This window comes from Carlito syrichta, unplaced genomic scaffold (assembly GCF_000164805.1).
Source record: "Carlito syrichta isolate Samal-C Ts95f unplaced genomic scaffold, Tarsius_syrichta-2.0.1 Scaffold307715, whole genome shotgun sequence".
Classification (NCBI taxonomy): Eukaryota; Metazoa; Chordata; class Mammalia; order Primates; family Tarsiidae; genus Carlito; species Carlito syrichta.
Window position 1 is genome coordinate 11,553 of NW_007251811.1, and position 24,698 is coordinate 36,250.

Below are 24,698 nucleotides of genomic sequence, written 5' to 3' on the forward strand. Positions count from 1 at the left end.
CGTCACGTGACGGGGAGTGACCTCGCCGCCCGGCGCCATGGGGGCTTCGGACCCGGAAGTGGCGCCCTGGGCTCGCGGCGGTGCCGCGGGGATGGCGGGAGCCGGAGCTGGCGCTGGAGCTCGCGGCGGCGCGGCGGCCGGGGTCGAGGCCCGAGCTCGCGATCCGCCGCCCGCGCACCGCGCCCATCCGCGACACCCTCGGCCTGCGGCGCAGCCCTCGGCCCGCAGGATGGACGGCGGGTCGGGGGGCCTGGGCTCCGGGGACAACGCCCCGACCACTGAGGCGCTTTTCGTGGCGCTGGGCGCGGGCGTGACGGCGCTCAGCCACCCGCTGCTCTATGTGAAGCTGCTCATCCAGGTGGGGGACCCGAGGCCCGCAGGGCGAGGGCAGGCTGGCGTGAAGGTGACAGGCCAGGATCTGGAGGAGGATTGGGGCCGGGAGTCAATAGCGACGGATTCGGGGAGAGGGGCGGGGACGGCGGGTTTGGGGGGCCCGGAGGGGTGGGAGAGGAGGGAAGCGATGAGGGATGTGGCGATGCAGGGGGCACGGGCTTGGGGGTGCGGGCGGCAAAGGTCGGGGCAACACATCTAGGAGAAGTTGGAAGGAACTAGAGATTTAGGGGGTGCAGGGAAAGGGCGATGGGCTGGAGAGATGGGTTTGGGAGATAGAGGAATAGGGGCCACGGACTTGGGATAGGGACGGGAGCGAATTTGGGGTGAGGGAGGAAGCAACAGAATTGGGGGAGGGGCTGGAAGTTCTGGCGAATCGGTGGGGAGGAAGGTTGGGGCCGAGGCAAAGTATTTAGAAGGCAAGGAGCACATATTTGGGGGTACAGGGGAACGGGCTCTGGATCTGATAGAGACGGATTAAAAGCGTCTTTGGGGGGACAAAGGAGTGGGCGCCAGGGCCAGAAATTTAGGAAGGAAGGAAGGGCATCAGACTGGGAGGAGGAGACAGAGGTCTTGGATTCAGTGGTGACGAAATTTGATGGAAGAGTGCGAGAGCAAAGAAAGCCTTTAGCAGGGGAGAGCTATCGGTTTACCAGCGATGGGGGCTGTGGATTTGATGGTGACGACAGAGTTGGCGGGAGGAGGGGACAGGGTGACGCGTTTGGGAGGAGGGGAACAGAGAGGGCCTCGCACTGGGGGAGGAGAGTGGCAGCATTGTGTCTAAAGAGGGGAGCTAGGAGGAGGCTTTTAGGGGGACAGATGATGCATTTGGAGGAGAAAATGGAAGTCATAGTTGGGAGGTGGGAATCGCAGTGCTTATATGTGGGGGGATGAGGAGAAGGAAGAGACATGGGAGTATTGGAATTGGGCAGAATGGGCAGTGGAGATGTAGGGTGGCAGGATGGCGGGGGGGCTAGCAGTTGAGACGGAGGGCGGGACGTCCCTAGAATGGAGAGGTGCGTGGGCACTGGGCACATCTGGTGGTGGCCAGCAGTGCGGTACAGATGAAGTAAGTGTGCTGCTGGAGAGAAGGAGAACTTGAGCAGGAATGGGATGTGTATGTGGAGGTGTGCATTTGGCTGAATTAGGTGGGTGTGACTGAGATGGGCACAGTTTTGGTGGAGGTGGTGCAGGCCTGGACTGATATCTGAAAGTGGAGGCTAGAATTTTCCAGTTGAAGAGCGTGGAGGGATGGGAGGTAGAAATTGAGATGGAGACTCTGCCGATATTTCATTTGAGGCAAATGGGTATCAGATTTTACTGTCCTTATAACTGGAGTGAGAGAATGTGAAATACAATTGGAATGAAAAGGCCTTAAGAACGGAAGTAATTGAAATCTAGAGTCTGAGGAATGGGGCTAATAGATTTTTGAGTGTCACTAGAAATATGACAAGAAATGAGGAGATTCAATCAGGGGCATCAAGGTACCAGACAAGACCTTGATTGTGTCTGAGATTTTTTTTTTTTTTTTTTGAGTTGGAGTCTCACTCTGTCACCCAGGCTGGAGGGCAGTGGCACACTCCCGGCCACCGTAGCCTCGACCTGCTGGACTCAGACAATCCTTCCGCCTCAGCCTTCCAAGTAGCTGGAACTACAGGCAGGCACCACCACGCCCGATTGATTTTTGATTTATTGTAGAGACGAGGTCTCGCCAAGTTGCCCGGGCTGGTCTCAAACCTCTAGGCTCAGGCAATCCTCTTGCCTCAGCCTCCCAAGGTGCTGGGATGGCAGGCGTGAGCCACCGCACCCAGCCAATTTTTTTTTTTTTTGACTAAGAGTCTCACTTTGTCACCCAGGCTGAAGTGCAGTGGTATGCTCACGGCCACCATAGCCTCGACCTGCTGGGCTTAGGCGATCCTTCTGCCTCAGGCTTCCAAGTAGCTGAAACTACAGGCGCACACTACCACATCTGGCTAATTTTTAAATTTATTGTAGAGATGAGGTCTCACCAAGTTACCCAGGCTGGTCTTGAACCTCTGGGCTCAGGCAGTCCTCTCGTCTCAGCCTCCCAAAATGCTGGGAGTATAGGCTGAACCACCACACCTGGCCAACTGACAAATTAAAAAAATTTTTTTTAGATACGGGGTCTCACTATGTTGCCCAGGCTGGTCTCAAACTCCTGGTGTTAAGCTTGCATCTCAGCTGGCATCAGGTACCATACCTGGCCCAAATAAGAACCCTGCAGAAATGGGGGCGGTCATTTTGTCACAGATATACGGGGTGATTGAGGTTAGAACACAGTTGAAGATAAGACTGAGGAGCAACTGGGATTTGAGGTAACAGTTGGCTAAGCCTGGGAATTGAGAGGGATAGATGTGGAGATATCTGCAATAGATTTGGTAGGAAATTTGAGTTTAGGATGGACTTTGGAGGAGGTGACTTAGGGCTAAGCTGTCTGAAATTTGGGAATGAAATTTGGGTAGATGTGTTTTGGTGGTTCCACATTTGGAATTGAGGTTGGAATGATGTTTTTAATCTGGAAATGAGAACTAAGTGAGATTTATTCTGAGATGGGAGTGGGGTTTGAAGTATATTAAAATGGGGGTTTCTACACTGGTAATATCTGAGATTTGAAGGTAAGAATGGCAGGGAATGGGTATGACTTGGATTGTGGCCAGGGTGGTATCTGAGAGTAGACGATTATGTTAACTGGGGGACTGTGCTGCTGATGGCTGCAGACACTGATGAGATTTCTGGTGTGTTTTGGCGGGGAAAACAGGAACAGCATTAGAATTTGTGGGAGGGAAGTCTTTGGAGGCCTGGCCGAGGAGGAGAAGCAGCGAGACTGAAGGAGCCTGACCCTCCTTTCGTCTTTGTTAATTCTGAAGGTGGGTCATGAGCCGATGCCCCCCACCCTCGGGACCAATGTGCTGGGGAGGAAGGTCCTCTACCTGCCAAGCTTCTTCACCTATGGTAAGTGTGCTTCCTGTGCAGGAAAGCCCACAGCAACAGAAAAGAGGCCTCGAGTGGAGGGTGGGCCCCAGGGAACCCCTGTGCAGCATGGCACCCAGAGGGACACCCAGAGTCAGAGCAGGCATGGAGGAGGGATCTAAGAGCGTGGCCAGAGATGGCGCGTGTCGGAAAGAAGCCGGTGAACAGTGTGGCTTTGGTCCAGCTCTGCCTGCTGCTGCCAGCGCCAACCCTGGCAGCAGGTACCTCAGAGAGGGGCCAGTCCAGGACACCGGTCCCTGCTATCCCTGCCATCCCGGGTTGTGCCTGGAAGCGGGTGGTGTCCTTTTGTCTTCTGAGCAGTGCGCAGGTTACCAGCCTTCCCGCTACTGAGGCCCCTCCTGTGTTCTTTTCTACCTACCTGCTTGTCCTGCTTCCTCCATTCCCGGGCAGCGGTGCCTACTCACACAGGGTCATCTCAGCTGCTGGCTATAGACAAGTGGGCAGTGGGTTGCCCTTCGCCTTTGTGTGCCCCTGCCTCGCTGTGTGTGTGTGGATGGGCCCCGGGTCTGCTCTGGCTCTTCCGCTCCCACGTCAGCTTCTTGTGCCCCGGCCTTCGTCCAGCTACCATCTGTCTACCCACTTTGCTGCCTCTACTGCTTATTTGCCAGCCTGCACGCACCTACTGACTGGGCCTTTTCCTGTCTGCCTTTGCCTTCCCACTCCCAGTCCCCACCTACTCGAGTCACTTTGACGGGGGCCTGCTTTAAGTGTGCCTTGTCTCCATGTGCACGGCCAGAGTTCCATTCCAGGCTAACCCCCTCGTGTTTCCGCACCTCTGCTCTTCTCGCCTGTTCAGCTGGCTCAGAATGTTCTCTGAAAATCATTTTGCTGGATAACTTGGAGCTTGACCTTCGTGTTACCTTTTTTTCTTTCACACCCTAACCACTGGCAGAGTCAGATGTCACGTTTCTTTTCAGTATCATCCCTGTACTGTTCACTGCAGAGTCTAGGGCCAGGCAGAACGTGTCGTTTCGTGAGGAAATGTGTTTGTATTGGTTTTTATTTTAAAATTGGCCAGGTGCAGTGGCTCACGTCTGTAATCCCAGCATTTTGGGAGGCCAAGGCAGGAAGATTGCTTGAGCCCAGGAATTGGAGACGACATAGTGAAACCTCATCTCTATAAAAAAATGAGCCAGGTGTGGTGTTGCACACCCATAGTCCCAGCTACTCAGGAGGCTGAGGTGAAAGGATTAACTGAGCCTGGGAGGCAAAGGCTGTGATAAACCATGGTCATGCTATTGCACTCCAGCCTGGGCAACAGAGTGAGATCCCAAGCTCAAAAGTAAATAAGTAGACAAAAAGGGAGAGAGAGAGAGAAAGATCAGTGTAGGGCAGAGGGAGGTCAGTGCCGTACAGAGAAACCTTCATACAAAGATAACCCTGGATTCGTAGGCAGCCAGGGTGGGGACTGCCAGCCCCTTTCATTGTGGCTTCTCTGGATCTGGCCTTGTGGACCATGTTATGAGACGGGACATTGGAATCCAGATCATCTCTCCTCCTGTGATGCAGCCGTCCCCGAAAGCACTCAGGGCCGAGGGCTCTTGATCCCCGTCTTACTGCCTCTTGTAAAGAGGAGCTGAGTTCTAGGGTGCCCCGGCCCTGTTATATAAATGCTGTTTCAGGCCAGATTTGTGAGCAGATGTCTGCTGGGCGTCTTCAAACACCATACCTGCTCTGGAGTCAGGGAGGGCCCAGTTGCCCCACTGTCGAGTATGTCTGGACATATCTGCTCCTAATTCATGTCACAGTGGAGAGTGCCACAGCTGTGGTGACATTCTCTAATGTAAAGGAGGAACTCATGTCACAGTGGAGAGTGCCACAACTGTGGTGACATTCTCTAATGTAAAGGAGGAACTCCGCGGAGGGTCTCCAGGCTCTGCAGAGTTCCAGTGATGGAACCTGTGGCCAACCCTGAAGTCTTTGGGTCCAGAGGCCTCTGCAGGCGTTTCAGCATACCTTCTTCTGCTCTCACTTGCTCAGAACTCATCTCTGAAGTGGGGAGAAACAGGGGCCTTACTCCTTTTTCACTGGTGGGCACATCAGCTAGAAAGAGGGTAAGTGGATCACTCAAGATCACATGTTGGGGCTTTATGCTGACTAGAACCTCCCCTCCCCTGAAACAAACCTTCCCTTTGCGTGTTCACTCAGTGAAGTAGGGTGCCCTTCGCCACAGCAACCAGAGTCCTCTCCCCTCCTCCTCTTCCCAGCCCACCCCCATCTCAGGAAATCACATGTACAGGTAACAGGTGCTCTGGACCCAGTGAAAATTCATGCTGTGACATGGGATTGCTGGGCTGGCAGTCATATTGCAAAGGAGAAAAAGGCATACTTGCTGTTCCTGCCTCTGTGTGGTGCTAGAGAGCTAAAGTCGTGGGTCTACAAGGGGAGCCGCACATTGTCCGAGAGAGTATTTATTCAAGCTTTCAGACACGCAGTTTATAAAAACATCCTGCTTTTAAAACGTGTTTAAAAAGTTGTTCTAAAACAATGAAGCATCATGAAAGGTATCCTTAGAAAGGAAGCCCCCAGTGGAAAAACACTGAATTCACACAGGTAGTATCTAGCTTCCCTGACTGTTGACGTTCTTTTCTATAGAATCGTTCATTGGTGCTTCTGGTTTAGTAACTTCTCCACAGACTTGTTTTTACTTTAACTACTAAATGCCAACAGGTGCCAGGCAGTGTCCCGCGTGCACTATAGTAACAGGGTGGGGCCTGCCTGGCCGTGGCACATTCGGAGAAAGTTCTTGAGCCTGTCTTCCAGGAGCCCTTCCTTTCCCTTTTTTCCTCCCTTGGGTTGCAGACTCCATCAGTGCCTGTGAGTACTCTCTTTTTGTCCTTTTTTTTCCTTTTCCCTGAGAGAAACATAATTTATAAGCAACAGAATTGTTTTCTGTGTTGCAGCACTTAGGTTGCAGAGTTGAGGAATCATAACTGAGTTAGCCAGGTGGTTTTGTTTTTTTTTTTCCTGAGTTGAAGTCTTGCTCTGTAACCCAGGCTGGAGTGCGTGGCACACTCATGGCCACTGTAGTCTCGACCTGCTGGGCTCAGGCGATCCTTCCGCTCAACTTTCCAAGTAGCTAGAACTACAGGCGTGCGCCACCATGCCCAGCTAATTGTTTGATTGATTATAGAGATTAGGTTTCATCATGTTGCCCAGGCTGTTCTTGAACAGCGGGCTCAGGAAATCCTCTCGCCTCTGCCTCCCAAAGTGTTGGGATTACAGGCGTGAGCCACTGTGCCCAGCCCAAGTAGAGTTTTTAAAGCTAAAAAAAAAAAAAAGAAAACGAACTTGCTTGCCACAAATAATGGTTCTGGAGTTTTACAAAAAAACACGGGTTGGAAGACGTTTGGGGACTGGGCCTGACTGCTTCCAGTCCCTGGATGGATGTGCCCTCCCGTGCCTGAGTCAGCAATGACTTGAAGGGCAAGCTGCATCTGGCTTGGGGGTGTGTGACCTGGAAGTGGGGGCTGTGGGCTGGGCGTGACTCTGCCACCTCTGTTTTCTCATAGCCAAGTACATTGTGCAAGTGGATGGTAAGATAGGGCTGTTCCGAGGCCTGAGCCCCCGACTGATGTCCAACGCCCTCTCCACTGTGACCCGGGGCAGCATGAAGAAGGTGAGCCCAGGACGAAGGCAGGAGCAGTGCCCAAGGTGTCCCACATTCACAGCCACCCCAGAGGCAGCTGGCAGACTCTGGTCTGCTTCTTCCTTCCTGGACTATTGTGCTCCCGCCCCACAGCCCTCCCGCTTTCCCAGCTGTGGCACCAGATGTGGCTTTCTTTTCCCCCAAACTCCAGGCCTGAGGGTTACCTGAGAGGGGCCCAGCTAGTGAGGAACTGGCTCCTGCCACCTGTGTCCGTAGGAGTTTGATTTAAGAGGCTTTGCTGTACTTTGCTTTTGGCCCTGCTTGTGTGGTTTTAGGTGTTCCCTCCGGATGAGATTGAGCAGGTTTCCAACAAGGATGATATGAAGACTTCTCTAAAGAAAGTCGTGAAAGAGGTGGGTGTCTAGAATTGAGAGGAAGAGACTCATGGAGGGGGGACTGGCTATTTCATCCCTGAGTCAGGCAGGTTGCTGAAGGGTAATGGAGTTGCACATGTTTGAGTGGGATGGCACCCAGTCTGGAAGGAGCCCATTCTGGACACTGAAGAATCCAGAAGCCTTCTCAGTCACAGTTGGGCCCAGCCTGGGATCTGGCAGCACTCCTAGCTGGAGTGGGGTGGGTGATAGGCTGACCCCAAGTGAGGGTTGTGGGAAGAGCTTGCTGTTCCCATGAGTTCCAGAACCGGCCAGGCCGATCCCCACCCTCTCTCTGTTCCAGACCTCCTACGAGATGATGATGCAGTGTGTGTCCCGTATGTTGGCCCACCCCCTCCATGGTAAGCCGCCCACTATCCAGCAGGGTGGATGGTTTGGGGGGTGCCCCTTGTGAACCGCATTAGGTGGTGTAGAACTTCTGGGAGCTGGTGAGGTTATGGTGTTCCACTGGAACCCCACTGAGGAGAGACTGTCTGTCAGTCCTTTCCAAAGGGAGCTTGGACACTTTTCAGGCAGAAGAAAAGGGATGCTGTGGTCATGGGGGTGACAGGGACTTCCAGGAGTGCTCCTCCTCCAGCACTCTGACATAGGCCGTGTCGTTCATGGCCATTCTGCACCAGGCACCCTGTGACTGGGATGTTGCGAGCTTTGGCCCACCATGTTTGTTACCTGTGTGTTTTTTTCTTTCCCCCAGTCATCTCAATGCGCTGCATGGTCCAGTTTGTGGGACGGGAGGCCAAGTACAGGTGGGTACTGCTTCCTGGAGGTGGCAGGAGTGGCCTTGTTACCTTTCCGAGTCTGCCAGGGTAGGCCATGCTGGGATCAGTCACTGTATCTTTTCTGCCCAAGTTCTGTGTGGTGACTCAGCTTGCTGCCTATCTTGCAAGGAGTGTGGCAATAGCTTCCTTAGTCCACGCCCGGGGCATTTTCTGTTCTCCATCTCTTATCGAGGCTGCCCTAGATACACCTCGATGCCTTTTAGAGAGGTAAGTGGGACTGGGGTCTGCTTGGGTCAGGAGTTCTGGCACCAGAGCTGATTCTGCCACTTAAGACTGAGCTGGACCAAGCGCAGTGGCTCAAGCCTGTAATCCCAATGCTTTGGGAGTTGGAGGCGAGAGGATTGCCTGAGCCCAGGGGGTTCGAGACCAGCCTGAACAACATGGCAAGACTTCATCTCTACATAAATCAAAAAATTAGCCGGGCATGGTAGCACATGCCTGTGGTTCCAGCTACTTGGAAGACTGAGGCTACTTGGATCTGAGCCTAGCAGGTCGAGGCTACAGTGGCCATGAGCATGCCACTGCACTCCAACCGGGGTAACAGAGTGAGCCTGCAACTCAAAAAAAAAAAAAAGATTGGCTGGGGTCCCCCCCTGGACCCCTTAGGTTATGCCCTAATGATTCTCCAGCTGTCTAAGGACTTGACTTATAGCTCTTTTCATCCTCTGTGAAGCAGCTGTCCACCTTGTGGGCTCATCCCTTCAACTGTATAGCAGGCCTCACCTCCCCTGCTAAGTGGGGTACTGGGACATATGTGTTGCACAGCCCTTCCTGGGGCACTTGTCCTCCCTGCCCTGACCACCCCTGAGGCCCAGTGCAGGAGACAGGTCCTGGAGGCATGTGGCAGGAGGCCTATCCGAGTTACCCTTCCTCTGTAAGTTTCTTATTTCCTGGGGTTGGTGTTTCTGTAGCTGTCCTATGCAGCCACTACCCCAGGAAGCTTGATTGCCATGGTGTCTTATTTTGGGGTCACTAATGGGAACTTGGCCTGTTCCTCCAAACTAAAGTGTGAAGTTGGTAGGACCAGGAGGGAATAATCTAGCTCAGTGGACACAGAACCCCAGAGTCCGAGCCACTATTCTAAGAAGAACAGTGGGGCCTGACAGGGCTGGGGCATCCCAGGAGCAGGGCTAGCCTTTGGCTTCTACTGCCTCCTCTCTGTGAGGTTGCCCTTTCCATCTGGCTGTGCCTGGCCTCCATTCAGGACAGGCCAGTTGACGTCTCTAGTCACAGGTCACAGAGGTTGTTACTGAGACACTGCAGCCCGTCCTTTGATCTCTTAACAGGGGCAGTGGCCACAGTGTTTATCTTCAAGTCTGCTGGAGAGGACCAGATGCGTTGTCCCAGGCTGGTTCCAGGGCCTTCTGGTGCAGGGCCCTGTGTTCCTTCTCTCCGCTTACCACCCCCTCCTCTCATTCTCTTGAGCAGGCACAAAAGAATGTGGCTTAGGAGGTCCTGGAGGCATGTGGCAGGAGGCAGTCAGAGCCTGAGCTAGGAGGGTCATTCCTATATTCCAGAGCTCGCAGGAAAGGACTGCTGGGTCTCCCGCTCCTGTGGATTGTGGGTCCTCAGTCTCCATGAGCTGTGTAAACTCTTCACCCCAAACAAGAGCTCTCTATTCTTTCCTACTTGGATGCTTCCTGGTACCAACTTTCCCCATATGCCCAGGACTGGGGAGTCTGCATCACACAGGGGGCTGGGCTTCTAGTGGGGGTCCAAGTGACCTTGTGTGCCTGTCTTCTCCACAGCGGTGTGCTGAGCTCCATCGGGAAGATTTTTAAAGAGGAGGGGCTGCTGGGATTCTTTGTGTACGTGAGTTTATACGTCCTGTAACTGGCCATGGGTCACGGCGCTACTAACAGGTGTGTCCTCAAATTCTTAGACCACAGCTGCTGGCCTCAGACTGACCCCAGGGCTCTGCCCTGGCCCAAGGAGCTGCCACCTAGTTCCCTAGAGCTCCATAGCGTATCTGAACCACACATCGTTGGCACTACAACTGCCCAGCACACCAGGGAAGTGAACTAGCCAGCCCTACCAGCCCCCATCCTTCTGTCCAGGGTTAGATGTAGGCATAGAGCTGGTCTTTAAGAACTGGGATGCTACATAGTCCTCAGCTTCACTGCTGAAAAATCTGTGCCCTGGACTGAAGGTTGAGCTCTGGCAGCTCAGAGACCGACGACTATGGCATGGCAACGGATGCTGGTGGACGTAGTATTTCTAACAAATTACTTGTTAACGTTTAACATTAGAGACTTTTCACACCAATACATCTGGCTCTGCTAGGTGGGTGTGTCTGTAGAGCCGCCATCACCTGGGGCCCCAGGGGGTCCCATGGTCCACGAGGCCCCGGCCCCCTGCACGCGTTATCACCTCACATCCGGCTTACTTCACCTATCAAGAAAGCTCAAACTGAAAAGACTGTTCAGGAAGAAGAAAGTGCACACAGAACCCAGAAGCCAGGCCGGCAAGTTGCTTTTTGTTTTGCCTTTTTAAGGTCTAGGCAGTGATATATATTCTGTTTTGTACGTTCTTGTTTAGATACGGAGTGCCTTGGGAAGAGGCTTTCCAGGAGAATGGCTATCTCTTGGGAAGGGAAGCAGAATTATTGTTTTTTAATTTTGAAAAATACGATGATAAAATATTTGAAAAGTTCAAAAGAGCTGGGCATGGTGGCTCGTACCTATAATTCCAGCACTTTGAGGGACCAAGGCCAAGGATCACTTGAACCCAGGAGTTCAAGACCATCCTGGGCAATATAGCGAGACCTCATTTCTATGAAAAATTTAAAGAAACTAGCCAGGCATGGTGGTGCATGCCTCCCAGCTTCTTGGGAGGCTGAGGCGGGAAGATCGCTTGAGCCTAGGGGGTCAAGGCTGCAGTGAGCCATGATCGTGTCACTGCTCCAGCCTGGGCAACACAGTGAGACCCTGACTCAGAAAAAAAAAAGTTCAAAAGACTATATATTGGGCTCCATATGAGCAGTTCTTTTTATTGTCGTTTTCCAGTTTGTCAAATGTTTACATTTGTGATTCTTACTTAGCCAAGAGCCTACTGTGTGTAGGGGTGTGTGTTTGTGTGGTGCACGTGTGTGCGTGTGCGTGCACGTGTGCATGCGCACGCATGCATAGGGAATGATTTTGCTCCCCAGGGAACATTGGCGATTTCTGGAGACGTCTTGTGGCTGTCACGACTGGTGTCTAGTGGGTAGATGTCAGGGATGCTGACAAACATTCTATAATACGCTGGACAGCTCCACAGCAAATAATTATTCAGCTGAGGGTGATGGCTCATGCCTGTAATCCCAGCTACACAGGATTAGTGTGTTTTCTGTGGTTTTCAGGAGACTGAGGCAGGAGGATCACTTGAGGCTTGGAGTTAGAGACCAGCCTGAGCAACGTAGCAAGAATCTGTCTCTGGATATAGTTTTTTAAACAATTAGCCAGGTGTGTTGGTGGACACCTATAGTCTCAGCTACTTGGGAGGCTGAGGGAAAATGACTTGAGCCCAGAAGTTAAGGCTGCAGTGAGCTGTGATGGCACTGCTGTACTCTACTCTAGCCTGGACAACAGAGCAAGATCCTGTCTCTTAAAAAAAACAAAAAAAGAAGAAAAAGAATTATTCAGCCCCAGATGTCAAAAGTGTCAAGATTAAGAAACTGATTTATATGCACACACATACAACACATATGTATTTGCATGTATAAATATATATATGAATAAATATTTGCCCATGTACCTGGTATGTCAGGTCTTGAAGCACTACACATCACCCCCCCATGACATTTTTCACACTATGTTGTTCTGTCTTGGTGTGTGACTAGGTTTCCCCCAGCAGATGCCTACCCTTTGGGTTCTTTTTGCCATGTGATTTTGGAACACGCAATAAGCTTACATGTTAAATGCTCAGAAGGCACCAGAGATGTAGTGCATAGACAGTCCAAGCACAGGCGGAGACAAGGGGATTGGAAGTTGCATTCCCAAAGGTTCATTCTATTAATATCCCTCATGGATGTGTTATGTGTAGTCGTTTGAACTTTCCAAATATTTTGTAGTAATATTTTTCAAAATTAAAAAAAGCAATAATTCTGCTTATCCCACCAAGAGTCAGCCGTTCTTCTGCTGGAGAGCCTCCCAAGGCACTCCATATCTAAACAGCCAAACATGCTTTAAAAACCACCCATCAGCACTTAGGACCCACTGATCTCACACTGGTTTCTTGCCATCAGCACGGCGTCTTAGGGACCTTCCTCATCAGTTTGTAGAGCTGTCTATCCTAAGGGCTGTCACTTTAAAAGTTAGCCCTCCTTGCAAACACTTGCATGGAATGTCTTTGAGGGAATATTCCAAGAATGAAGAGAACAGATGCGTTGAGCACTGTGAAAGTCAGGTAGAGGCCAGGGAAAAGCTACCAACATAATAGACACTCATTTGAAAATCCCAGGTTTGGCAGTATTCACATTTTGATGCCTGGCTTCTGTGGTTTGAAGACTGCTTGTGTGACCATTAACTAATGGGTGGCATCTGACGTGGCATGTAACAGCTCCCCATGAGAAAAGGAGCACTACCTTCCTGGTGTGCACAGCCGTTGTCCCCACAGCTCAGGATATGCTGAGGTTCTGAGCTGAGAACGTCCCTGCTGCTTCCTGGGTGTGAAGCCGCCAGGACTTCTCCCCTCCCTCCTCTCCTCATCTCTGCTCACCTTGTTTTTTAGTGGCTTAATCCCTCACCTCCTGGGCGATGTGGTTTTCTTGTGGGGCTGTAACCTGCTGGCCCACTTCATCAATGCCTACCTGGTGGATGACAGCGTGAGTGACACCCCAGGGGGGCTGGGAAACGACCAGAATCCAGGTTCCCAGGTTGGTTGGAACAAGGACTTGTCCTTCTTTCCGTCTACTACACTGCTGATGCCCAGGGTCTGGGGCAGACTAGAGGACTCTAGGATTCTAAGCATCAGGCCCTGAGGGTGAGAGAGGACCTCTGGTTGTCCCTGGAGTCAGCTTTGTCTCGGGAGAATGACCTCCAGAGATGAAATTCCAGATTAGTGCCCAGACCTGGGAGGAATGTCTGAAATGCTTGTTCCGGCAGTTTAGAAACAGACCCCAGCTTATCTACGGCTGCTTTGAGGCAGTGACCCAACTGGGACTCAGGAAATTGGAAGATAGACCAGTTAATAACCATAATCCTCTGACCTTTGTGTCATAGCGTATACTTTCAAGACCCTTTTGTGAATATTATGACTTGATCCTGACACCACCCTAGTTGTGAGGGGAGCAGGGCAAGTATAACGTCTCATTGACAGATACAGAAAATGAGACCCAGAGATTAAATGGGCTCTCCAGAGTCACTCAACTAAAGCCAACTGGCCTGGAACTAGGTCCCTGGCCGGACTGAGGGTGCTTTCCCCCTGGAGTTTTTTCAGACCAGCTGGGAAGTGTACAGTCCAGGCGCCCCTCCTGTCCTTATCTATGGTCTGCACAGCCTAATATACACAGACCTCTCAGCGGACAGGTCAGGCACAGGAGGGCGTGGTCCCTCTACAAGATCCTTGTTGAAGAAGGGCATCTGGGTACTTGATGGATTCACTGGTTCTGCCTGACCCAAGATAAGAATTAGAAAGCATTGGTGGTTGGGGGGGTTCCAGTAGCCAGACACTCTTAACCGTGGTTATGGCCAGGCCCAAGAGGATAGGTAAGGGGCCTGGTGACCTGTCTGCCAGAATCACTGGGGCAGGGAGGGGTCTTAGTCCATGTGCGTCTGTGTCTGGGCCCCAGGCTGGTAATTTGGGGTGGGGTGTGTCTGGGCACATGTCTGTTCTGTGCGGTGAGAACGCCTCCTCTCAGATGGGACCTCTGCTCACAGGGAGACCAGCTGGCCATGTGACTTGGTAGTTGAGTCTCAGCTGGCTTTCAACACAAGCTATGAAAGCTGCTCTGGAGAGCCCCACCCCATCTGCAGCTACAGTAGCATGCACCTACAGCCCTGCCCTTCTCAGGTGCCATGTGGGTGGGTGAGCTGCTGCTGTCAAGAGCACAAGGCTGGGACAGCCGGGGTGTCTAGGGACAGGGAGCGTATGACTGACTGGTGTCTCCAGGCTGGGTGTGCAGCTGTCTGAACAGAGGCTGTACTTCCTCGGCAACAACAGCAGTCAGCAGCTTCATTGGAAGTATTTTCCAGGGACTTTTCTGTGTGGACTTTACAGGCTGAGATGAGGCTCCCAGGTCTGCCTGAGCCTCTCAGGCAGATAGCTGAGCTCATCTCCGCCCAGGGCCTGGGACATCCATCCGATGGCATGGCCACTTCATAGGAAGCTGAGGGACAGGCTGTTTCCTGGGGAAAGTAGAACTCCAGGAGTTGGGGTCTAAAGGGGGCAAAAGCTGGGGGAGGTGGGGGTGACAGTAAGCCACAGACCAGGTTTCTGCCTCCAGGTATCGGGGCAGGGATCTGTGTTCTCTTCAGGAAGCACTTGCTGAGCACCCACTGTGTGCCAGGCCTGTAATCAGGCAGACATGGGTGGAGCCCAGGGTCCTCAGTCCAGTGGAGTTGCATGGGCCAGTAGCAGCTCATCCCACTTTGGCTGGGGTTTTGGCTGGGCATGGTGGCACATACCTGGCCTTCATGGGACTCCCGCTTCCCTGGGCTTTGACTCCGAGGCCACGGGAGGGCCCTGAAAGGGAAGGCAGTATGTGTGGCGTGGGCTGAATACAGAGGGCGTGAGGGTGAAGTGAGGGGCCATGGATCTGAAATGTGTGTCCTAGCTGCCCGTGGCAAACCACTCTTCCTTTCTGTTCCCTCAGTTCAGCCAGGCCCTGGCCATCCGGAGCTACACCAAGTTTGTGATGGGGGTAAGTCGAACCAGCTGCCCTTCTCACTGCCCTGCAGACCTCTGAGGGGCCTGGGAGACCAACCCCACTGGTGGCTGGAGGCAGGTCTCGGCATAGGATGTTGGCGCCCCATGTCCCTGCTCACAGGGCTCGGGTGGGGTCGCTGGCACTCAGATTTTTCTGGATTTCAGATCGCAGTGAGCATGCTGACCTACCCCTTCCTGCTGGTCGGTGACCTCATGGCTGTGAACAACTGCGGGTAGGTGTGCACCCCTACTGGCCGTGGTACCAGCGCTGCTGGGGGCACCCAGCTGAGCCCTCCAGCACTCTGCCCCTTCACCTGGCCTGTGCTGGTTTGGCCACCAGGCACCCCAGTTTCTTCTGGGGTTTACCAACCCCCTTTGGGGCAAGTCAATGGTTTCAGGATGTGAGTGGCGGCAGGATGAGGTCTCCTTTACCTGGCTGACCAGCCTCCCACCATTCTCTGGGTCTAACATACACTCTCCTTCCCGGGCAGGCTGCAGGCGGGGCTCCCTCCTTACTCCCCAGTGTTCAAATCCTGGATTCACTGCTGGAAGTACCTGAGTGTGCAGGTAAGTGAGCTCTGCAGGGAGGTGGCTCATCCCTTTCTGTGCCACATCCATCAGTGTTGTGGACTCTCCACTGTGAGGAAAGATAAGGGGTTTTGGCTGGGCATGGTGGCACATACCTGTAGTCCCAGCACGTTGGGAAGCCAAAGTGGGAGGATCTTTTGAAGCCAGGTGTCTTAGACCAGCCTGGGCAACATAGCAAGATGCTGTCTCGACAAAAAATTAAAAATAAAAAGTTAGGTGGCTATGGTGACATGTACCTGTAGTTCCAGCTACTCAGGAGGCTGAGGCAGGGAGGATCACTTGAGCCCAGGAGGCTGAGGCAGCCATGAGCCACGATTGTGCCACTGCACTCCAGTCTGGGTGACGCTTGTCTCAGAAAAAAGAAAAAAAGAACGATAAGGGGCTTTATAGAATCCAGTGTGAGTAAGATAGAGAAAAGAGGATATAGACACTTGGTTTCCAGCATTTAAATTACATTGTCATTTTACTGTAGTTCAAAAGGATGTGAGTCTGGATTCATCTAAAAGTTACACATCAGACAAGATCTCCTTTTCTTCTTTGAGCCTGAAGACTCTCAGGGCAGCAGTAGGGAACTCTGGCTCAGGGGTGGGGAGTAAAGTGCAGGAACCTCTTGTGCTGAGTGACGTTCCCGGGCCCAGCAGTCTGTGTTGTGGGGGGTTGGGATCTGGCACTGGGCCACATGGGCACCTGGCAGAAATGCCAGCCAGCCTTGGTTCTTTGCCAAAGCCACCTGCTTGAGCCCAGTCATCAGAGGTTCAAGCGCTAGCATAAGGCAGAACCTTGCCTTTCTCTGGCCTTGGTTTCCCTCACAGTAAAATGGGACGGTGGCCTTGAGAGTAGCCAGAGCGCTGTTAGGCCTCAGGGTTGAGAGGAGGATGGCTGGGAGGGAAGCAGGCAGTCATTCTCCATGTATCATGGCCCCCACGAGCATTGGATTGTCCCAGGCTACTTCGGCTCTGAGGCAAGGATGGTGAGTCTCGTCTTTGGGCTTTTCCAACCGAGTGGCCCCATGGTCATTGGATACTCCAGGGCATGATATGAACCAGCCCTTCTGCCTTGTCACAGGCAGATCCCGACCTTGCCCTCCAGGGTTGCATCCTAGGCCCTCCACACCCCCTGCCTGAGTCTCTGGGCTCTCAGGACCTTTGCCTTCCACTGGCCTTCTTCTCAGGAGATGAGGAATCATGGCGTCCCCTTCCTCGACCTTATTGTTTCTTCCAATCTAGGGCCAGCTCTTCCGAGGCTCCAGCCTGCTTTTCCGCCGGGTGTCATCAGGATCATGCTTTGCCCTGGAGTAACCTGAATCATCTTAAAAACACACTATCTCAGCCTGGCCACCGTGGGCGAAGCCTGGTTGTCTCAGGACACCTGCAAGATGACTTCAACCCAACAACAACTAGATGTGCCCCAGCCTAGCTGGGCTTCAGTTTCCATATTCACGTGTGTCTGTCCAGATGTGGGGCGGGCTGCGGGGGGTAGAGCCACGCCCAATGGACTGGGTCACCTGCCAGACCTGGGGAAGGTGGGGTGAGGAGTTGGCTGGAATGTCTGTACCTCCCAGATGTGCTGACTCTGCCTTCAGCGGGCCAGAGAATGGCTTCTGCAGGCCCAGACTGGCTGGGGAAAGGTGACTGGGGTGGGATCCCAGTCCCCTCCCCTCATCAGCCCCACTCCCAGCCCACAGCTTGGCTGGGGACGTCATTCTGCTTTGTAAATAGGGCGTGATCGAGGCTGCCATGATCCTCAGCCTGTGCTTGGAAGCTAGTGCTGGGCTCTGTCTTCATTTTTCTCAACACTACTTATCTGATAGGAGGGCAGCGCCTTCTCTGAATGGGAAATCATGTGACTACTCAGAATGTGTCCACTTACCTAACACTTGTCTGTTTAATGGTGGCACCACACATGCCGGATCTGGTTGCCTGTGCAATTGTGCATACCTAGGGACAAGGCAGACCAGTGTCTCTAGCTCTACCCAGTATAAGAGTTTATGGTAATATTTGACCCTCCCTCCCTCAAATAAATGTATCGGTGGTGATTTGGAGTTTTGTGGGGCGTCTCTTATTTTTGCTTAAACAATCTGCAGCGTTTTTCTCAGTCCTTCCTGTTGGTGTGAGGAGGGTCTGCAAAGCCACAGGGCTGGGGGCTGCCCAGCCTGGAGATGGTGGGTGCAGGCTTGGTGTAAGTCAGTCTCGGGGGGAGGCACTGGGCAGTGAGGCTGGGGTGCCAGTTCACAGGGCAACAACCGGCACAGACCTGTTGCCAGGGAGACAGGCATTTCAGAAAGTGCTCCACCTGGCCCCTATTGTCTCAGTGCTGTTTGAAGATGGCGTGTCTTCAAGTCTTCCTGAGAGCCACTTGGTGTGGTGGCACACGGTTATAGCAGGAAGGGGCAGACCTCCCTTCCATCCGTTTCTGTCCACCACTGGGGTCTATAAACAGATGAAACTTAGGTGTTTTGAGGTCCAGCTGGGTTCCCCCAAGTGTTTTTCGCCCCTTGCGTGAAGGGACTTGGTTTGTGAGAGTTGGGATCTGGTGGCTTTGGTCATAATTTGGTCACCCCCCAGGGAAGGCCCCTGAGATGCTTGTGCACATCTGGGTTTTCCCAGTGACTGGGTTTTCCCAGTGGGCTCAAGGGCAGTTCTCAGGAATACACAGGTGTGCTTATGTGGGCGTTATGTAAGTGACAATGCTCAGGGACACTAAGGCCTCATAACATTGGTGCCCATACTTGCTCTCCTAGCGAAATACCTCAGTCAGCTGAAGAGGTGGGAAGGATAGCTTGTATCCGACAGACCTGTGGAAAACAGGCCTTGGGTTCCCAGGCCTTAAGAGAGCAACCTGCTTGTGACCTGCTACCCTTCTCCAGCCCAGTGTGGTTTTCCACAGCACCGGCCACATTCTGGGAGAACTTTTCTTCCTGTTGGTCCACCCTCATCCTGTTTTTGCATTGATGACTTCCTGTGGTTCCTTCCCCCCCCATCCCCAGACTTAGGGGCGCTTATATCTCTGGAGCTGAGCTGAACCGGTCCTGGAGAGCCCCTCCCTCTGACATCCACGTCCTCCCAGAAGTTGGAAGAGGCCGCCTGGGCTGAAGAGCAAGACCACGGTGGGCTTGGCCAGTGACCTTGGAGAGGGCCAGTGCTGTCCCTAAGTAATTTCCTGGGACTTCTGAATTTTGGGGTCTCAGTCTCATTTCCCAGGCTATATCTTTCACACCCAGAAGTGGCATAAAGATCTCTTTTGATACTCTGTCCCAAGTTTTGGTTTTTCATCTAATAAAAAAGCCAATTGTCAGTTCACTCTTCCAATCTTTGTACTGTGTGTGTTAAATGCTGTTTCCGGGACCCTTTGGTCTTGGAAGGCTGAGGCTCTGTCCATCTACCCTCCAAGTGCTTGGTGTGTTTCCTGTCAGTCCTGGAGATGAGAATGCTGGGTCCTTACCTGAGAAGGGAGTTGGACGGGGCTGAGCAGGAGGGGAGCTGAGCTGCCAGCAAAAGGAGGGGTGATGGGAGGAGGAATGTCCTTTGTGGGAGTCATTCATTTTCCTTCCCTCCTGGGAAGTCTTCCTCTGATGGGCCAAGCTGGAGGAACCTCCGGCAGGGAGGCCCCTTGCATGTCCTCCTGCGTATATACCCAAGAGACTTGAAAGCAGGTCACAGAAAAGCTGGTACAGTAGCATTATTCATAGGAGCTCAGAAGTGGAGGCCACCCAAATGTCCAGTGATGAATGGATAAGTAAAACATATTCCACGAATGGAATTTTATTCTATCAGAAGGATGAAGTTCTGATGCTACAACATGGATGAACCTTGAAAATATGTGAAGCGGAAGAAACAGCCGAAAAAGGCCACATCTGTGATTTGCCAGGCGTTTATATGGAATGTCAGGAACAGACAGATCCACATAAAAAATAGATGAGTGGTTGCCTGGGGTGGGGGCTGGAGGGAAACGGGGAGTGCCTGCTGATGCGTACAGGGTTTCTGGGGTGATGAAAATGTCCTAAAATCGATTGTGGTGGTGGCTACATAACCTTGTAAGGATACTAAAAACCATTGAGTTGCATACTTCAAACGGTTGACTTTATGTGTTATTTTAATAGAACTGGGGAAATAAAACAGAAAAAGAGAGGTGTGACCTCCTTGGTTGCAGGTCAGCTCCCCGCCCTGGCCTGCCGACGGTGTCCTGTTTAACTGCTCACCCTCCTGCTCTGTTCCAGAGATCGTGCTGTGCCCCTCCCCGCCACCCTCAGACACCCACGGTTGCTCCCCACCCCTGGGCTTCCCTGGTCCTGGGCACCTTGGACGGCCCTGCTGTGCTCCCTTGGGGGGTGTGGCTGCAGAGCACTCAGGACTCTTCCCGAAGTTGGCAAGGCCCTGCCTGGGGCATGTTCCTAACCAGGTGTCCCAGGCAGGCCTGGGCAGTAGCACCCCTGCAAGCTGTCGCACGCCTGGCTTGGATCCTCCCTGGCCCTCCACCCCCCTCACCAGCACTAAGACCCAGGTCCTCTCAGACAGGCTTTTATTCAAGAGTCAGGGATCACTTCCCTTCCCTCGTCCCTGCCTCCCCCACCCCTGGAACCCCACTCAGGTGGGGCTTGTCCTTCCTCTGCCCTCTGCAATCTCCCTCCCCAGCTACACAGGCACTCAGGGAGAGCCCCCATGCTGTGTAGACAGATAGCCCCAGGCCAAGCCGGCAGTCAGTTCCCCTGACTCTCCCCTGTCCCCCAGGTCTCAGGTGGGAGGGGCAGGAGAGGTCTGGGCCTGGAGTGCAGTCATCAGATAGGCCTTGTGCCTCCAGGGTGCCGTGGACGGTGCACAAACGCCGTAGCCTTTCCCTTCCAGCGGGCCTTAAGCCAAGAAGCGTCGTGTTTGAGGAGCTGGGGACAGGGTGGGGAGATGGCAGAACAGCTGACCGCTTCACCCTGGGAAGGCAAGAGGCACTTCTGGGGACAGCTCTGGACTCAGATGGTTCAAGGCAGAGGCCAGGGGACTGGGAAGGGCAAAGGGGTTCCGGGGAAGCCCGAGATCCGTCTCTGGGAGAGCAGGCTCGTGGCCACAGGACAACTTGAGAGTGAGCACAGGTGGCCACAGGAACCACTCAGGACAGTCTGACTGGCTGAGGGGTGCGCCTGCCCAGAGCCCCTCCTGGAGCAGTACCAAGGGGTGGCCCTGCAAAAGCCTCCTGAGGAGGCCAGAGCACTGGCCTGGAATCTGGCCAAAAGCTGGGGTGCAGAGTAGAACCTGCCTGGAAAGCTGTGGCCTCTCACTTGGAGTGGGCCTTGCCTTTGAGGGGTATCCCCTTCAGAAGATTCCAGCCAACACCAGAGGAGGCAGTAGCAGTAGTCCCAGGAGAGGACCCCACATGTGACCAGGGCCCGAGTTCAGTCCAGACCTGATACCAGGCTCTTCAGCACCCTCTGCACCTGTGGGAGGGAAAGGCTTTGCTTCAGCCTCGAGACAGCTATATGATCTCCCACCTGCCCCATCATGCAAGGATGGGGGGGCAGCAGCCAGGGAGGAAGCTCCCACTAGAGGGCGCATGCCCCGCCATGCTCATATCACCTATGCTGGAGGCAGGATGCTGACATTTGAGAGCCAGGCGGGAAGGTAGGGCAGATGCCACAGGCCTTACCTGGCAAGGACGACTGCAGGGCCAGGGTACGCCCACCCTTGGCATTATCGGTGGCAGAGGTATTGGGGAAATTGGGCAGGGACTTGGAGGAGGTGTGCCCCAGGTGGTCCAGTGTGGCCTGCAGCTCACCTGGCTTGTCCTGGGCTGGAAAAACTAAGGCCAAGACCTCACTGGAAGAAGGCAACTCGGCCTCAGCCTCAGCCTTCTCCTGGGTCTGAGCTAGAAAATCTGAAACCAAGGCCTCCAAGACCTCACTGGAAGCAGGCAACTTGCCCTCAGTCTCCTCCTGGGCATGGGTTGGAAAATCTGAGGTCAAGACCTCACTGGAAGGAGGCAACTCGGCCTCAGACTCAGCCTCCTCCTGGGTATGGGGTAGTGGCTCCCCTGTCCCCGTTGGGAACATCTTGGGGTGCAGAGCTTTATCTGGACTCACAGAGGTTGCTCTTATTTTGTTGGCTACTTTGTCTGCCGCTTTGGGGGTAGGAGCATGGGTCGATGTGGGAAAGGTAACCGGCTCCTCATCCAAGGGGAGCAGACTGTGAGTTGCTAAAATGGAAGGGACCTGAGTTGTTACAGAAGCTGGCGCCTCTGTTGCCACGGAGGGGGAGTCTTTCGTTGCTAAGGAAGTTGGAGCCTCGGTTTCCACAGCAGGCAGAGCCTTGGTTGCCGGGGAGTCTGAGGCCTCTGTTACCAAGAAGGATGGAGTCTCCGTTGCTAGGGAAGGAGTACCCATTTTCCTAGAGCCGGAGGCTCCAGTTGCCGGAGAGGATGGGGCCTCAGTCACCAGGCCAGGCAAATCCTGAGCAACTTCCGGACTTCTGACAGGTTCTGATGAGATAAGAACTGGTATCAGTGCTGCAAGCAGATCCCCACATCCCTCAGCCCACCGCCACCACACGTCCTACCAAGACACACCCACACTTCTCAGAGACGAAGCCCCTCATTGAGAAATGTTACTTCTGGTTATTGACACAACTGCTCCCTCCCTCCCGCTCCTGGTCTAAGTTTCTCTTCCCCAGCGGGATTCCTGTTCCCAAGACACCCGTCGCATCGCAGGCCCCGCCCACCCGGACTCTCTGGCCACGCCCACCGACACGGCCCCGCCCCTCGGGACCTTCCGGGGGCCACGCCCACCTCCGCGCCTGGCAGCCCCCCCCAGAGTCTCCGCTGTCCGGTCGCTAGTTACCAAAGCGGACGCGGGCGGAGGGGCCAGGGCCTCTGGAGGCCGCCTCCCGCCCGGCCCTTGCCGTGCCTACGCACAGCTCCGTCCAGGGAGCTCAGTGGGAGCCCGGGGGGGCTCTGGACCATCCGGGCGGCAGGCACCTCTCCCGCGCCCGCTGCCCCTGCCCGACTCACCACAGAGGGAGTTCTCGCAGCGGTGGCCAGACGGACACTGGGAGCACGGAGTCCCCTCCTGGTAGGGCCTTCTTCCCTTCACGTTCCCCCTACAGGAGGCGAGGAGGATGCTGGGAGGAGGGGTCGGGTCCCTTCCAGTCCTTGTCCCCAGTGCCCCACGCGCACCCCAATCTGGAAGCGCCCCAGGTCTCCTGACTGCCTGCCGTTGACTTGCTGGGTGACCTCGAGCTGCTCGTGTTCCTCTCTGGTCACTGAGAGCAGACTCTCGTGGGTGCCCTCACAGCTCCGGAGGATATAGGCCCTGGATTCCTACACTCCGTCCTCCCAACTTAGGCTGTGCCCAAATCATCCCTCCTCCAGGCTCTGCCCTTCTGCGCCCTCCTCGTTTCCAGGGCTCCCCCAGCACTCACGGAGGTTCGTAGTTGCACACCAGCAAATGGATGTTGGTCTCCTCCACGCCCTGAAGCTTCTCACAGAAGTGAGAGCCACAGCCAATCCTCTCTGTCTTGGCCCAGACCACCTGAAGGAGGGCAAACCTAGCAGTTAAGCCCATGCTTGGTGACACTAGCTTTACGCCGGAGGGGAGATGAGGCTCCCTATAGAATCCTCCCTCCACCATGAGATGCAAATTCCCAAGGACATGCAGCTTCAGAACAAAACTCTGAACAGGGGGAGGGAAGGGGGCATTTGTCCCTAACAGTCCACTCTCCCCTGCTAACCACACACACCATCTCACCAGGCCTCTTTTCCTCTCAAAACCTCAGATCCAGGGCTGTGATAACCCCTCATGAATTCTTCCTGTGGGCTTTTCCTAGAGTCCCTTGCATTTTAAATGAGGGGTGTCTCTAAAGAAATGAATCTCAAATGATAGAATCTTAGACATCAGCAACAAGATAAGTCCAAGAAAGGGAACAGGAGGAGCCATTTTAGAAGCAGAACGTTCCAGCCAGGGCAACATAGCAAGAACTCATCTCTAAAAAATAAAAATAAAAAAATTAGCCAGGTGAGGTGGTATCCACCTGTAGTGCCAACTACTTGGAAGGCTGATGCAGGAGGATTGCTTGAACCCTGGAATAAGAGGCTCATGTGTTGAGCCTTGATTGCGCCATTGTACTCCAGCCCGAATAAGAGACTCTCACTCAAAAAAAAGCAAAAAAAATTAGAACTTCCCCCAAATCACAGGTAAGCAGGGACCTGCTCTGGCTCTTTCTCAGTGTGAATCTCTCAGCTACTAGAATGACTTCTTTTTTTTTTTTTTGAGTTGGAGTTTTCACCCTGTCACCCAGCCTAGAGGCATGCTCATGGCTACCACATCCTCGACCTGCTAGGTTTAGGTGATCCTTCAGCCTCAGCCTTCAAGTAGCTGGAACTACAGGTATGCACCACCATGCCCAGCTAATTTTTTGATTTATTGTAGAGATGAGGTCTCACCAAGTTGCCCGGAGGCTCAGGCAATCCTCTCACATACAGGTATGAGTCACTGCGCCTGGCCTAGAATGACTTCTGTCCTTAAACAAAAAACTTCAAAAGTCAGTCCAGGCACAGTGGTTCATGGATATAATCCCAGCACTTTGGGAAGCGAAGGTGGGAGGATTGCCTAAGCCCAGTGGTTCGAGAGGCCTCATCTCTACAATTTAAAAAAAGAAAAAAAAATTAACCAGGTGTGGTGGTGCATGTCTGTAGTTTCGGCTACTTGGAAGGCTGAGGCAGAAAGATCACTTGAGCCCAGCAGGTCAAGGCCACGGTGGCCATGATTGTGCCACTGCACTCCAACCTGGGTGACAGAAAGAAACTCTGACTCAAAAATAAATATAAATAAAATAAACAAATGAAACTTAAAAAGTCAAAAACCAGCCGGGCTCGGTGGCTCAGCCTGTAATCCCGCGCCTTTGGGAGGCTGAGGTGAGTGGATTGCCTGAGCCCGCGGGTTCGAGACCCACCTGGGCAGCGAGACCTCATCTCTACAATAAAATCAAAAAATCAGCCGGGCATGGTAGCACATGCCTGTAATTCTGGCTACTTTGGAAGGCTGAGGCGGAAGGATCGCCGGAGCCC

At 53.5% G+C, this 24,698-nt stretch overlaps 2 protein-coding genes across 6 annotated transcripts in view; one reads left to right on the plus strand and one right to left on the minus strand.

Annotated features, from left to right (window-relative positions):
- MTCH1 (mitochondrial carrier 1) overlaps positions 1-24,698 on the plus strand; it is a 31,744-nt gene continuing 7,046 nt past the window's right edge. Inside the window, exons 1-12 of one of the 3 annotated variants that reach the window (XM_021715812.1) lie at positions 1-358; positions 3,279-3,363; positions 6,915-7,021; positions 7,327-7,404; positions 7,727-7,784; positions 8,138-8,189; positions 9,971-10,030; positions 12,933-13,077; positions 13,380-13,387; positions 18,489-18,500; positions 22,031-22,042; positions 23,077-23,085. In XM_021715812.1, the coding sequence (XP_021571487.1) occupies positions 38-358; positions 3,279-3,363; positions 6,915-7,021; positions 7,327-7,404; positions 7,727-7,784; positions 8,138-8,189; positions 9,971-10,030; positions 12,933-13,077; positions 13,380-13,387; positions 18,489-18,500; positions 22,031-22,042; positions 23,077-23,085 (947 nt within the window). In that variant the 5' untranslated portion in view covers positions 1-37. Of the gene's footprint in view, positions 359-3,278; positions 3,364-6,914; positions 7,022-7,326; positions 7,405-7,726; positions 7,785-8,137; positions 8,190-9,970; positions 10,031-12,932; positions 13,078-13,379; positions 13,388-15,015; positions 15,064-15,233; positions 15,302-15,559; positions 15,636-16,882; positions 17,698-18,488; positions 18,501-22,030; positions 22,043-23,076; positions 23,086-24,698 lie in introns of those variants that run through there. The other 2 variants (XM_008064574.1, XM_008064576.1) reach the window with 2 other exon arrangements.
- The window catches only part of PI16 (peptidase inhibitor 16), a 14,971-nt gene continuing 10,438 nt past the window's right edge, over positions 20,166-24,698 (minus strand). For 2 of the 3 annotated variants that reach the window (XM_008064578.1, XM_008064577.2), the window contains 6 exons: positions 23,054-23,163; positions 22,644-22,732; positions 21,607-22,115; positions 21,288-21,453; positions 20,939-21,078; positions 20,166-20,577 (listed from right to left, as the gene is read on the minus strand). In XM_008064578.1, the coding sequence (XP_008062769.1) occupies positions 20,957-21,078; positions 21,288-21,453; positions 21,607-22,115; positions 22,644-22,732; positions 23,054-23,163 (996 nt within the window). In that variant the 3' untranslated portion in view covers positions 20,166-20,577; positions 20,939-20,956. Of the gene's footprint in view, positions 20,578-20,929; positions 21,079-21,287; positions 21,454-21,606; positions 22,116-22,643; positions 22,733-23,053; positions 23,164-24,698 lie in introns of those variants that run through there. The other variant, XM_021715811.1, reaches the window with a different exon arrangement.